At 41.7% G+C, this 14407-nt stretch overlaps 1 protein-coding gene across 3 annotated transcripts in view; it reads left to right on the forward strand.

Moving 5' to 3' along the window:
* Positions 1–14407, forward strand: part of cntn4 (contactin 4) — a 250708-nt gene that overhangs the window by 98097 nt on the left and 138204 nt on the right. For all 3 annotated transcript variants that reach the window (XM_081607459.1, XM_081607460.1, XM_008410160.3), the window contains one exon: positions 10070–10245. In XM_081607459.1, the coding sequence (XP_081463585.1) occupies positions 10070–10245 (176 nt within the window). The remainder of the gene's footprint in view (positions 1–10069; positions 10246–14407) is intronic.

The raw sequence follows: 14407 nt of genomic DNA on the forward strand, positions 1-14407 counted from the left end.
GGCAGATGGCTCAGAGCATCCCGCACTCAAGGTGGAGATTCAGAGTGGGACTTTTTTGTTGTTGTGCTTTAATTTTTCTTAATAGACTCATTTCAGTTTAGGTTTGCAGGGCTTCTCAATAGCGTATACACATCTGTTATTGTGACAGGTGTGTTGTGTTTGACATCATGGTAAGTCCTTTAACCCTTTATTGTTGAATTTATCACATACAATTCAAATGGAAAAACATAAATGTATAAGAAAAAGTGATAAAGTAAAAAGAGGAAAAAGTTGCAATATCCGTGTTGAATAAGTGCAATTTATTCAATTCAGTTTATTTACAGTACGCCAATTCACAAAAAGTCAACACAAGTCATTTCACAAAAAATAGTTACTTCAATCCAATCATGCCTACATTCCAGTTGATCCCAGGTATCAAACAATGCAGGCAAGTTCAGTTTATTATTCAAACTGATTAGAAAAAGTTTCTATCTAAGGGTATCCAGCACTTTGCAGCGAGCAAAGGCAAAATTGGAGAGTAGTAGTAGAATGTAGCAGAGCAAGAAGTGGTCAGTTTGGTCCTGGTTTGCACCTGGAAAACTGTCTAAAACAATGTAGTAAACATAGATTTGGATGTGTTGAACATTAGTGATTTACAGATTAAGTACATGTTGACGTACAGCAGAAAATCTGAATAACACTTTAAGTGTCAAATTGGGCATTTTGGAAACCTGGCCTGAACTTTGTGTTATATGTCATAACCTCTATTTTTCTTTCATTTCATTTAATGAGGATACATTTATGCAGAGATAATGTTAATATAATATGTTACCATTTGAAAACCTTTAGAGCTCCTGTACAATCATTCTAAGAGGAAAAGAGTTTTGTAAAACCAACTTTGGCTAGCTTTTGCAAGACAGTCAGTCCAGGATCACCATTCATTTTTATTGGTACTAATTGTGTTTAAACCCAAGAGTAGAAATAAGGTAGACTGTAGATGTCTACCTGCAGAAGTGTCAAGATGGTTTCCTCGGTTCATATTGATGAATATTCAGATATATTTGGTGTTTGAATAATTAAAATAGACATTTATGAGTGTTCTTAGGAGGAATCTCAAGTATTGTTGTACTTTAGCTTTTTGCAGGCAGCTGTGGTCCTTAACCCTCAAGACTACCAGAGATCACGGTAGTCAGGTATTCTTAGTCTACCAGGCAGAGTCACATCACATCACCATCAGTGTTTCACTAGACAATCTCCTCTTTGACAAGAAAAATCCCGTGTTCTGTCTCAGTATCGCAAGATGTCTTTGATTCAGTGTTAGCATTTAGTCGTATCGTGAAACTGATTAACCTGAAATAAAGTTTGGGATCTTTCTCAAATTTGCCCAGAAGGCCATAGGAAAGAGCTGTCCTCAAATCCTCAAGATCTGGGGAACTTTTGGTCCAAATGTGCAAATCGTGTAAGTCAGGTTGACCTCAAAATCTTGAGATTCTAACAGTTTAATACTAAAAAAATTATAAATTCTCAAAATATTCCACCAAAAGTCCTTCAAAGTTAGAAATTCAGCAACACATGTATTTGTTATTCTTTTAATAACAAATAAATCTGTTTTTACTTTTTACATGTTAAATGTAAAAATGTTTTTTTGAAAACATTTTATTTTAACCGGGATATATGGAGTTTTAGTATTTACTGTGGATGTAACAGGGACAGCGCATCAAAGTATCCTAAAGCACCAGGACCGAACAGGCCAGGCAGCAGTCACAGGCTCATCAGCCAGATGGTGTGGTGTTCTGCCACACAGCCTGTTGTTACATGATTGTATAAAGCATGTGCCTAACAAATAGGACTGCAGTCCTGGCCCGGCTTGCCGTTATAAATCACTGTAAACAGAATTATTAAATTCCTCTCTTCAACATGTGTTTGATGTGTTCCTCTGCTTGGCTTCCTGTGGAAGACACACAGCTGACTGCGTCTGGCGGTTCAAAGATCCGTCCCATGCTGCGCCTCGCGCTACTCGTTCTGGAGTGGAAATGTCCTCGAGTTTCACAGAAAGTCTGGACATTGCTGAATAATGTATGCTATGGAAGTGAGAAGACTTGTTATTGGGGCTCTACAATTTTGCTACTGTTACGACTGGCTCAGGGTCGTAACAAAAACATGAAACCATACCATGGTTAAAGTGAAATAAAGTAAATGTTTATTAACAAAAAACAACTATCAAAACAAAAGAAACTCAAAAGTGCAAAAGACGGGGAGCTGGGGCCTGGCAACTACCATTGCCTCTGCAGAATGGACGCTGAGGGCCACAGGCGACAAACCACCAACGACCAGCTACGAGCCACCCAGCGCCGCTGAAAGACGGAGACAGCCAGCTTTAAATATCCTGCACTCCAATCACCCGATCAGGCACACCTGCAAATGGGAGGAGCACAAAAAGGGACAACAAGACCAGCCTACAAGGCCCAGGGCTGTCACACCCCCACCCATAAAAAGCAGGTTCCTATAAGGAACCCTGCTCCTGCCTAACTCACCGTGCGTAAACAAACACAGCCACCATTTTCACCAGTCGTACTTAGCAAAGTAGATATGTAATGCCCAGGTTTTCTTCTCCCTACTCCACTTTCCAAACCAGCAACTGGTGCACTCAGAAGCTCTTTTAAGGACAAGAAAAGGAAATAAAGAGAAAAGAGCACAAAACAAACTACTAAACTGGAGCGCGAGATAACGCATCGGCTTTTATATTGCTTTTCCCTTTAATGTATTGAATATCCATGTTAAGACGCCCATGAATCAGAGCGCTGTCCAACTCATCTGTACCGCTGTCATTCCTCACAGGTGACACTGCGCTATCCGTGGTGCTGAAGGTCTCGCTGCCTCCATCAAGGCTGTTTACGGTACACACCGGGGCAACGCCATGAGGCTGAAATAAAACGTCATGAGCATAATATGCTTTTAACGTGTTAACATGACACAACTGGTTTTTCTTTCTCCGCTCTGGCATTGATATTAAATAGTTCTGGTCGGAAACCCTCTCCAGGACCGTATATGGACCAGAAAATTTAGCCTGAAAAGGAGAAGTCATGACTGGACACAAAGCTAACACTTGATCACCAGGCAGAAATGAGCGAACCTCAGCACGGCGATCAAACAGACTTTTCATTTTCCTCTGCGCTTCAGTCAGCCTCTCTTTAGCAAGATCCCGCGCCAGATACAAGCGTCTTCTGAAACCATTTACATAATCCAACAAGTTTGTCGGTGGAACGGATTCTTTAAGCCCGTGCGCTACCACAGCCAACGGACCCTTAACGTTGTGCGTAAAAACCAGTTCGTTTGGGCTAAACCCGGTGCTTTCCTGGGTTACCTCCCTGGCGGCCAGCATCAGCCACAGCAAACCTTCCTCCCAGTCGCCCGCCAGTTCTGTACAGTAAGCTCGCAGGAGAGACTTCAGAGACTGGTGGAAGCGCTCTAACGCCCCCTGACTCTCTGGATGATACGCTGTTGCTTTACTGTGTCGGATCCGTAACTGCTTCAAAACCTGACTGAACAAATGTGATGAAAAATTCGTTCCTTGGTCAGATTGTATGACTTTAGGGATGCCAAACACCGAAAAAAACTGAGTGAGCGCACGTACAACTGACCTAGCAGTTATTGACCGTAATGGATAGGCTGCTGGATAACGTGTAGTTTGACATATCACAGTGAGCAGATATAATGACCCAGCCTTTGAGCGAGGTAACGGGCCAACGCAATCAATTATTAAGTGCTCAAACGGCTCAGATGCGGCAACAATTGGGCGTAATGGGAACGGTTTCAAAGTCTGATTGGGTTTAGCAATGAGCTGACAGACATGACACATCTTAATGTAAGACGATACGTCCTTTTTAATACGCGGCCAGAAAAAATGTCTGAGCACCCGGTCATACGTTTTACGTACACCAGAATGGCCAGACTCGTCATGAGCAACTTTGCACACTGCGGAGCGGAGTTTAATGGGAACCACTATTTGAAATACTGGCTCACCCACAATGTCAGCATGGGGTAACCATTTCCTCACCAACAACGAGTCCTGCAGGAAGTAGCCACATGCACCATCCGTGATTTCACTCAGCGGGCGCACCTGATCGAAGAGACTCTTAAGAGAAGCATCAGCTTGCTGCTCCGCCACGAACTCGCTGCGAGACAGAGACATGGGAAAACTGGACAATGGAAGAGTCATTTTTTTCACACATTTTTCCTCTTTCCCGCTCTGAGCACGAGTCATGGCTCGAGTAACTGCGCATGCGGTAAAAACATCCTGGAATTCCCTGTTATTCTCGTCAGTCTGAGAAATGACTCGTTTAATCGGCTCCGACTTAACAAGTCCATCCAACTGCACAGTCTCCGCCCACAAATGTGTCCCAGCTAAACCGTTACCTAAAATCACAGAGACTCCGTCAATCGGCAAAGCAGGGCGCACAGCCAACTGTGCGTCACCCGTAAATAGTTCACAGTCGAGATATACTTTATGTAGTGGAACAAACAAGACGTTTAATCCCATTCCTCGCATCGGAACACAGGCACCTGTCTCAGATTCAACCGAGAACGGCAAAACATCAGCTCTAATGAAAGAGTCAAACGCGCCAGTATCCCTAAAGATCTTAACTGGAACCTTCTCCGTGCTGTTTGGCAGTGACACATACCCATCACGAATAAAAGGCAGATAGGAGACGCCTACTTCAGAACGCTGAACGTTCTTCGCGTCCTTTAGATGATTCTGCACCGGTGCAGCCAAACCAACACCTTTAGGAGCAGTCTCAAACCTTTGCATTTCAGCTTTAAGCTGATAACAATCCGCCTTAATGTGTCCGCGTTTGTGACAATAATGACAAACCCGATCATCCCGAACAACCGGACTTTTAAATCGTCTGGCCTCATTTAGCTCAGCGACATCAACCCGATCAATGCGGTACTCGCTTCGCCCAAAAGATTGTCTGAAACCAACCTGATCTGAAAAATCCTTATGCGTCAGAACGTATTCGTCTGCCAACACTGCAGCTTCAGACACGGTCTTAGCTTTCTGCTCATTGATGTAAGTTGCTATGTTTTCCGGCAACCCGTTTTTAAACTCCTCCAGCAAAAGTAGATCGCGGAGCTGATCAAAGTTTTTTACCTCCTGTGCAGCGCACCACCGATCAAACAAAGCGGTTTTTACACGCCCAAATTCCGTGTAACTCTGATTGTCGGATTTTTTAAAGCGGCGAAATTTTTGTCTATATGCCTCGGGTACAAGTTCGTAAGCCTTTTCCACTGCACTCTTCACTTTATCATAATTTAAACTGTCACCAGGTGACATCGAGGCATAGGCTTCCTGTGCTTTACCCGTAAATACGCACTGCAAAAGCAACGGCCAAACATCCCTAGGCCACTTGAGTGTCTTAGCCACACGCTCAAACAAGACAAAATACTTGTCCACATCCGACTCTGAAAACGGTGGAATCAAACGAATGCATTTATTAATGTCAAACTGGGCCCCTGCCAGACCGCTGTCCTGATCAGCAGAACCGCGCGCTGAGTCGCGTTTCGCAACTGCCTCCAATTCCAGTTTGCGCATTTCAACTTGATGTTGCAGCTCCAAACGACGCATCTCCAATTCCAATTCCATTTTACGCACTTCAGGGTAAAACGGCCCAACTTCACCCTGCGTGTTTGGTGCGGGAGGTGGCAAAACCTCTTGCTCAACCAATGCGGCGTATAAACGTCCTTTAATAACCCCCTTTTTCTCTTGTTTAACCACAGGTATGTTAAAATGAGCAGCAATGGCTATGAGATCGTTTTTAGTAGTACTATTAAACTTCTCCAAAGAGGGATCAGCTACAAAACTTTCCAGGTCAAACTCCATTTTCAGGACGAAAATTAATCACGTCACAGAAAGAAAAAACGCCAGCTAAGCGCCAACTACAGCGTGAAGTGAAAACAAATTGAAACAAGTGCACAATGGGTCCAAAGTAACCATGTCCCCACTATACTTTACCTGCCTGCCAAGACTCACCTGATAAACTGATTCCTGGCTCTTCACGTGGATCGGCGGCGGGTTTATTAAGCACCAAACCAGTAAGAAATTAATCTTACGGACTGCCCCCGAGATCACTGCTCGCACAGTGAACGCTAACCGCAAACCCCCACGACACTATCAAAATAAACAGGTGAAGTCTAAAGCGACAGCACCTCTTAGCCTAGCAGGAGACACAGTCACTAAAATAGAACCAACACTGATGCACAAGCTCAAAAAACATTTCACTCACCTGCATATTGAACCAACCTACCAAATACGCCACAGCTGCCAAAAACAAGCCGGCCAAAAAAAAAACGTGTCACACCCAAATGGTGACGTCAGTGCTCACTCCTACAAACACGAAAAAAGATGAATGACAAAACATCACGCATTCAAACCATCAAGTTTACAAACTGTAGGAATTCTTGCTTTGGACGAGCCCCCATTTGTTACGACTGGCTCAGGGTCGTAACAAAAACATGAAACCATACCATGGTTAAAGTGAAATAAAGTAAATGTTTATTAACAAAAAACAACTATCAAAACAAAAGAAACTCAAAAGTGCAAAAGACGGGGAGCTGGGGCCTGGCAACTACCATTGCCTCTGCAGAATGGACGCTGAGGGCCACAGGCGACAAACCACCAACGACCAGCTACGAGCCACCCAGCGCCGCTGAAAGACGGAGACAGCCAGCTTTAAATATCCTGCACTCCAATCACCCGATCAGGCACACCTGCAAATGGGAGGAGCACAAAAAGGGACAACAAGACCAGCCTACAAGGCCCAGGGCTGTCACACTACAAAGGGGACAATAGCAGTTTTTTTGTGGGTAGTTATATTTAACCATGGCCGACACGGACTCACGCTACGTGGAGCGTTTAGGGATTGAAAGCGTCCTCTCTCCCCGACTGAGTTCATTCTTCCCGCTCCAGTGCGAAGCGTGATCACTTTCCAAGATAAATCATTTTCTGAAGCCTAATTTCCGTAACCATCCTCTCCAATGTTTTAGAAAGAGTCGGATAAAGCGCTGAAGTTGACGACCGGCGAAGAAAATCTCTTGCAGCATTTGGTTTTTCAAGCTGTCACCGATTAAACTGTTTATCTTCTGATACAATGCCACCTTACTCTGAGCAATTACAGCTGCGTAAAAGGCTGCTTCCGTATTAGATGAAAATCCTTTTCAAAGAGAAAACGAGGCTCCTCTCTGTGTGTCACCTGCTCCTTCTGCTTCCTGCCTGCTTTGCCGCTGTTTTCAGGTCGAAGGTGTTTGTTTGGCTCGGAAAATATCTTGATTTCTTTCTGTTTGCTGCAAATGAATCACTGCTGCGGTCCTGTGGGAAAGCAGCCCTCTCTCCCGCAGGCTCTTCTCTATTGTGTGTCTTAATAAGGCTCTCGAGAGCGTGCACTTACTTATGACGGAACTGGAGAAGGGCCATGAAAGACCATTGTGCTGCACATTTTGCCTATTAAAAGAGAGACGTCTGTAGCGGCGCCGTGTGAGTGCAGCCACGCTCCGGCCCGCAAGAATTCTGCTGTTTTTGAGATATTTGATTGTAGAGAGGCTGGCAGGCAGGCAGGCAGGCAGGCAGGCAGGCAGCGCTCATCTGACATTGTTTTCCATGTAATCAGCTCCCGCTCGCGCTTTCTATGATGGCCCCGCTCCTGCTCTACAGGCGGCCACGGACATGGCACCAAAAATAGCTGATTTTCTGCAACCCAAGTGACAGATTAGGTCTATTATGCGTTGCCTTGCAAAGGTATTCATCAGGTTTGTTGGAGAACATTAATGAACAAGACCAAAGGAATACAGCAAACAGGTCAGTGAGAAAGTTGAGAAGTTTAAAGTAGTTTCTCTGCAGGAGGAGCTACAGAGATCCAGAACTCAGGTGGGAGAATGTGTTGACAGGTCGGTCGTTGGGCCTGAACATACAAACGAGTTTTTTCACTTTTTTTTGAGTTGAAGGCAATAGGAACAAGATCAGAGTTCATTCTGAACAGGATATTTCATAAATGAAAATCTTAATGTTAGTATCAATTTCAACTTTATTTATACATCGCTTTGTAAGAGATGTGCAATACTTTGGTATTGATGTGCAATACCAAAGTATACCAAATTAACTATACCAAAATAGTATTGCACATCAAGAACAATGAAATAATTGATAGCAATAAAAACAAACAAAAAATATTCACAAGAATCTTACTTCCAGAACCCCTGGGAAATCTGCATAGGGACCTCCCAAAATGTCATTAGACTTATGATGTAAAAGTGCACAAAAATGAGCAGTTAATGCACCAAAGGGCAGGTGGAGATACTTTTGGTGAACATAGTAAACTTTCCCATCCATAAAGTTTGCCATTAGCCAGGTTGAAGCAGTCTTCTGTAAGAATGTTCTCTGGTGAAATAAAAGTTTTCAGTCAACATTCAAAATGCTGTTTGTGGTGGAAATTCACGTCGGCACATCAGGTTGTTTGAGCTTAGTGAGACAAAACCTTTATATCAGCAAGAGCCGAGAGTCGCAGACCTAACAGCTGCGCACAACTTCTGTTAGCTATTTACAGAGGAGCTTTAACGAAGCCCCATCATGGTGTTTGTTCTTCCAACAACAGCACAATATTTTCCCAGCTGTACCTGAAATCAAACTGAGACTTAAATGAAAGAAATCAAAGCAGAAACACTCCTCATAGAAATATCTAGCAAAATCACCAGGATCAAACCTGAACTGCATATTTATTTTAAAAGACGATGTGAGATGATCTTTTCTCGACTCTTTTATTTCATAAGCTAAAGTGTTTTCCAGGGGGATTTTACGTGATAGATTTCCACTTCACTGCTATGCACTGCTGTTAGCTGTGCATATTTATGAAATGGAGAAGTTCACTCTTCAAAAAATGTCTCAAGACGTAATGCTAATTGATGATTGATATAACTACCTATCCAAATGAGGTGGTTGATGTTTTTTAATATTTTTACAGATAAATTAAAATTACCAGGTATATTAGGTAGAAAATATAGATTCCAATTTATTAATGACATTTTCCAATTCATCTTAATTTTGGAGTAACTAAACCCACAAACACTGAGCTACCAACCCAAAGCAATTTCAAACTGTGGGCCTTTTCTTTGTATCTACATTAATTTACACATCTGACTATTTTGTTACTTTTAATTAAATTAAAATTTTTTAGTTCATTGTTGATAAAAAGGCTCCAAAAGTTTGTTTTGAAATGTTTTTTTTTTTATGTGCAGTGTTTGGGGCCCCAAGTGCTTTGGCCCTCATGGCAAAAAGTTTGCACATCACTGATTTCAGTATCGTTGCTTGTGTGGGTGGGTGAGCAAAAAATCATAACATTTTTCCAGCACTTTGTGTTGATATGTTACACAAAATCCCAATGAAATCCTTAGTACTTTGCAGCATAATATGACAAAATGTGAGAAAACTCCCAGAGTCTGAATTCTTTCTCATAATATGAGTTACAAATCAGTGAGCACCTTTTTGGCGCCACTGATGCTTGTCGTTGCTTGTAGCCATTTTTCAGAAATGACGGATTTCTCCCCACCTGTTTCTTCTTAATAACATGCATCTGCATGAGAAACTGGAGAGTCTGCTGCCATTTTAAGTGAATTATACCCGTCGTTGATCACCCATAACACCAACGATAATCATGCCCACGGCTCTAGAATGCAGAAGTGCGAAGGCGAGCTCGTAGGCATTTGTTTTAATTGTCGCACTATAATGATTAAGTGGAAATTTGATGCGGTTTGACTGGGCTTCGGAAAGATGGATGGCCTGCAATGCTATCTGTTCTCCAAGTCAAGTCCTTGGCTCCATAACGGTTCACTGCTGCTTACATTAACACCGAGCTGGAGGGCATGATGTCTGGGAACCCCACCACCTTTTATTCCTCTCATACAATCGAACGTTCAAGTCACAACGTTCTCATGAGTCTGGCATTTGTCGTCGCCCCGGTCTGCCCTGAACAGTGTTTTAATTACTTCATTTCCATGTTAATTTTGTCCATTCTTTCTGATTCCATTTTTTTGTCTGCTTCAGGTGGAAGTTAAACGGTACAGAAGTCACTCCCAAAGCTGGATCTCACTACAGCCTTTCTGGAGGCAACCTCCGAATCAGCCGTCTGAACAAAGACCAAGACGCCGGAACGTACCAGTGCCTCGCATCCAACTCCTTCGGGACCATCGTCAGCCGAGAGGCCAGCCTAACCTTTGCTTGTGAGTTTTTTCCTCGCCTCTGGGCAAACTTCTTTGGCTTCTGTGGCTGCAAAAAAAAAGAAGATACATTGTTGCAACCGAGGATAACAACGCAAAAATGTTCTTTAAGTCTTTAAGACACGATTAACATGCTGGGGGGAGTTTTTCCCTTGGGTGTCATTAGCACCCGCTGTGTGCTGACTGGAGTTTACACTAGTCAATGCAGCAGATCAAACACCAGGCAACAATAAAGATGTGAAAGCATAAAGCGAGTTTCGGTAATTAAAAGAACTGCCACCGGTGATGCTGGCTGCCACTAAAGAGCTTTTATTTACTTTTTAACTGAATCTGTGCTTTCCTGTGGCATTATGTTGCTGTACTCTGAATTTATCAGGTAGGAGGGGGGAGAAAACAGACCTCAAAGCAAGAGAACTATCAGACGTGCATCAAAAGTTGTGCTGAGGCGTGATCTGGGAGGGATTGTGATCCGATGGTGTGCTAACAGGAGGCTCTGTTAATCAGACTGAACGGGCGGACCTCAGAGGACAGCGGTCTCTCTGGGTGACTGAATTAACAACTAGCCTCCAATAAGCACGTTGCCAAGGGAACAATGAAGTCCAATGGCAGAAAATGAGTTCAGATGTCTTCTCTTTCCTTTCATAGCTGAATGATGCGAGGGGGCTGCTACCTGGCAGATAAATCGATTTTTATCAATTAATACGTTTTTTTTAGTTACATTTTTGGAAAACCTTGTTTGTTTTTAAACCAATGCATTCCTTGAGTTACAGTATATATATAAATTCTAGAAAATGTTTTGATACCTTATTTATGCATCAAAGCGTATGTTCCTAACCCTTATCAGATTTTCATTAAACTAAAAACAAAATTCCATGACAGATTGGTTGTTTCTAGAAGGCAGAGAAGATCAATTTTATTTTATTTTTTTACAGATTATCCATCTCATAACAGTCACGACAGTGACGGCTTCAACAAATATGTAAAGAAATAATTTTTATAAAATGTACATACTGCAGCTGTAAACCTATTACAGTGCTGAGGAGCACTCCCTCTGGGCAGCGGCCAGTCAACTGGCTGATGGAAGGGAATTCACTTCTCAGAAGCTTGCAGGATGCTCTCCCTGCTTTTCCTCCACATGCTACAGCTTCAGAAATAAAGCTGACAGAGGTGAGATGCTCTCTCTTTCAAAGCCATTTGTTCAATGTGTGGAAAAAGTGCAAATCTCCTGTGGGAAGCATCACACAGAAGAAGTCATCGACTTTTGAAGCAAGTGTCTGAGGACCGATTTATACCTAATTGCAAGCCTGGAGACAGTGATGCAACTGTGAGCACTGACTCTATTGTAATCAAGTACGGAATGCCAGTAAGGCCAAAAGTTATGTGCTGGTGTTGTTGGTCTGCTGTAGTCCATATGCAAAGCACCCTGTACCACAGCAGCAGAAATCTTCTTATCAGCCCTCCCTTCTCTTTGGTCTCTGTTAAGACAAACAAGTCGGTGCAACACACAGACTTTGTTCATAGCTGATTGTTCCTGCTTTATTTCTCCATCGAACACAGATAGAATTGGTTTTTATACAGATCCATGTCTCTATTGGGCTGAGTCTTAATGTCATGAGTGTGTTTTCTGGATGGGTGAGGAAACTTGTCTCCATTTATAGATTTTCAGTGTACAAATTAAAGTGGAAACTTGACCATTGTGTTGTGTTTTTATGTTTCATTTTTATATTCATCTTTAGGACAAGGGAAGCACCATGAGTGGCTGTTTTTAATCCAAAATCGTCAAATAAAATCTCAAAGAAAAATGCAGAGTGTTATTAACCAGAAACACAATACTGTCTGCTTTGAAATCTGATTGGTCTGCAGTAGAAAAATATTGTAGTTTGGAAAATGACTAGTTTTCAATCCAATTGCACTCTTGTTTTTTAAGGGTCATGTTTTGTGATTTATTGAGATGCGTTGAAGAATGAGGACAATGCACGACTCTGCGGACTTGTCCAGACACACCTGCAAAAGTTCAGGACAGTTTTAGAAAATATAATTTATGTACTTTATGTACCAGAGCTATTTTGCTTTTTAAACTGTGGATTGGTTTTAGATTGGTTATGTTTTAGAGGGGCATGGGCTCAAGTCTGGTAGATTAAAATTTCCATCAGGTGACAGAAGTTAGAAGCAGATAACTTTGACAGTTCTGAAAATGATAAAACCCAGAATACTTTAATGCAGAATCAGCATTCTCAAACTCTTTTATGCTAATGTTTGAAGAACACGATGATGGATTGTTTGACTGATCTCAGGGATTTTAACTGACAGCCCCAGACTCCATATTCCTGGAGCTTCAGTGAGTCAATAACTCCCACCACTGTACAATCATTACTGGTCAGGTGAATTGATGACACTGCCAGCAAATGACTGATAACTGCTCAGATTAGATTCTGAGGTTTAGCATTTGGAGACAAGGCCACCAATCTGTCTCAGGCCATTTGTTTGGCCCCCTGGAGCTGTGGAAAGTCAATCCATGATCCCATTCTGCTGGTGGATTTCCACTGTGATGAGATGACAGTTCCATCAATTGTTGGGGCTCTGACCTTACCAGTCTTCAGTCGCCGTCACAGAGCCGGGGAGGGGTGTTCACCGTGTGTATGACTGGGTGTCATCTATCTTCTTTATTACTCATGGAATAGCTTAATTAACTCTGTACCATGATTGAATGGTGAGGACCCAAGCAAGTAATTTAAAGGGCAACTGGTATTTCTGGAGTGTCATATAATTATTTATAGAAGTTTAAAGGAATCCCAGACAACAACTCTCTACACGAGACATAAGTTACTTTTAGACAAGAACAGTTTTTAATTACCCCACCTCTGTGTTGTGATGGCCGTTTGCTCAAGGTGGAGCAACAATCATATCCACATGACTTTTAGTTGCTCGTTTACTTAACATATGCCTGACAGATCCACACTTGCTTGTAAACTTGAAATGTAGCACACAGGTAAAATGACACTGTTTCAAGAAAACTAACTATCGAGGAGCTCTAATAGTATTTTGGCTTAGGCAAAGTGATTAAAGAAAAACCTGAATTTCAGAGTTTCAAAGAGGCCATTAAGTGTCAAGTAGGCAGTGGTGTCCTGTCAGAGCCAGCAGAGCCTTCTCTGCTAGCCCTGGGTGTAGTAGTTTTATCATCTGCATTCCTTTAGTGAACCCTGGCAGTAAATATGAACTTTATTTATGGTGTCATTTTGTTCTAGCATCTTGATTCAGCTCTTTTGTTGTCGCACAGAAAATGAGATCTTGTTGGTGTAGAGCCCTGAAAACATGTTATGAACGTGATATTGTTTAATAGGTATATTGTTCATATTGGGCAAGCATTTATTTGATTTAGTATTTAGTTAGAACAATTCAATTGGTTTATGGCTAAATATGTGCTCAAACTATTTTATTTTTTTATTTCATAAATTTCTGTCATGATAATACCTCTTTAAGAATGTCGCAATGCATGATGGGAGTTGAAAGTTCATGAACTATGATTATTACAGAGAAAGAGAAAACTACACACGCTGTATGCTCGAAATGTGGATTTTGTTTAATAAAGTTGCACAAAAGCTAATTTGAGTTTCTTAAGTTCTTTTTAAGGGTGCAACATTAACTTCATGATGCTTTGCATGCAACATGTTTCAGGAGTTCACTGAAGTCAATTTTGTGTAGTTATCCTGAAAAATATATTTCTAAAAATGACTCATCTTCACAGACTTGTTAGTCGTTAATGATAAGTTTCCCATTTATGCATGCATCGCTGACGAAGGATCTGTAACCTGAACTAAATTACCCATGTCAATCTCGTAGAAAAAAAGGCTAAATATTATGTAGTAGAATTAGTTTAGAAACTAATTACTATAAAAATTAGAAAATGATCAACTTTTAAAATTTCAGCTGTAATTGTTACTATAAAATGCAGAATTAGACAAACTGAAATAAACCCGTATAAACCCGTCATGCTTAACAAAGAGCTAGCGACAGTTAAATTACAACTATCAAGAAAACATGCTTTATTAACAAAAACTGGCAACATAAAAAATACATCAATCCATCCATTTTCTTCCGCTTATCTGGGGTCAGGTCGCAGGGGCAGCAGCTCCATAAAAAGATATTTTTAAAAAATATATCAACT

This window comes from Poecilia reticulata, chromosome 5, assembly GCF_904066995.2.
Source record: "Poecilia reticulata chromosome 5, P_reticulata-male-v2, whole genome shotgun sequence".
NCBI classification, from domain to species: domain Eukaryota; kingdom Metazoa; phylum Chordata; class Actinopteri; order Cyprinodontiformes; family Poeciliidae; genus Poecilia; species Poecilia reticulata.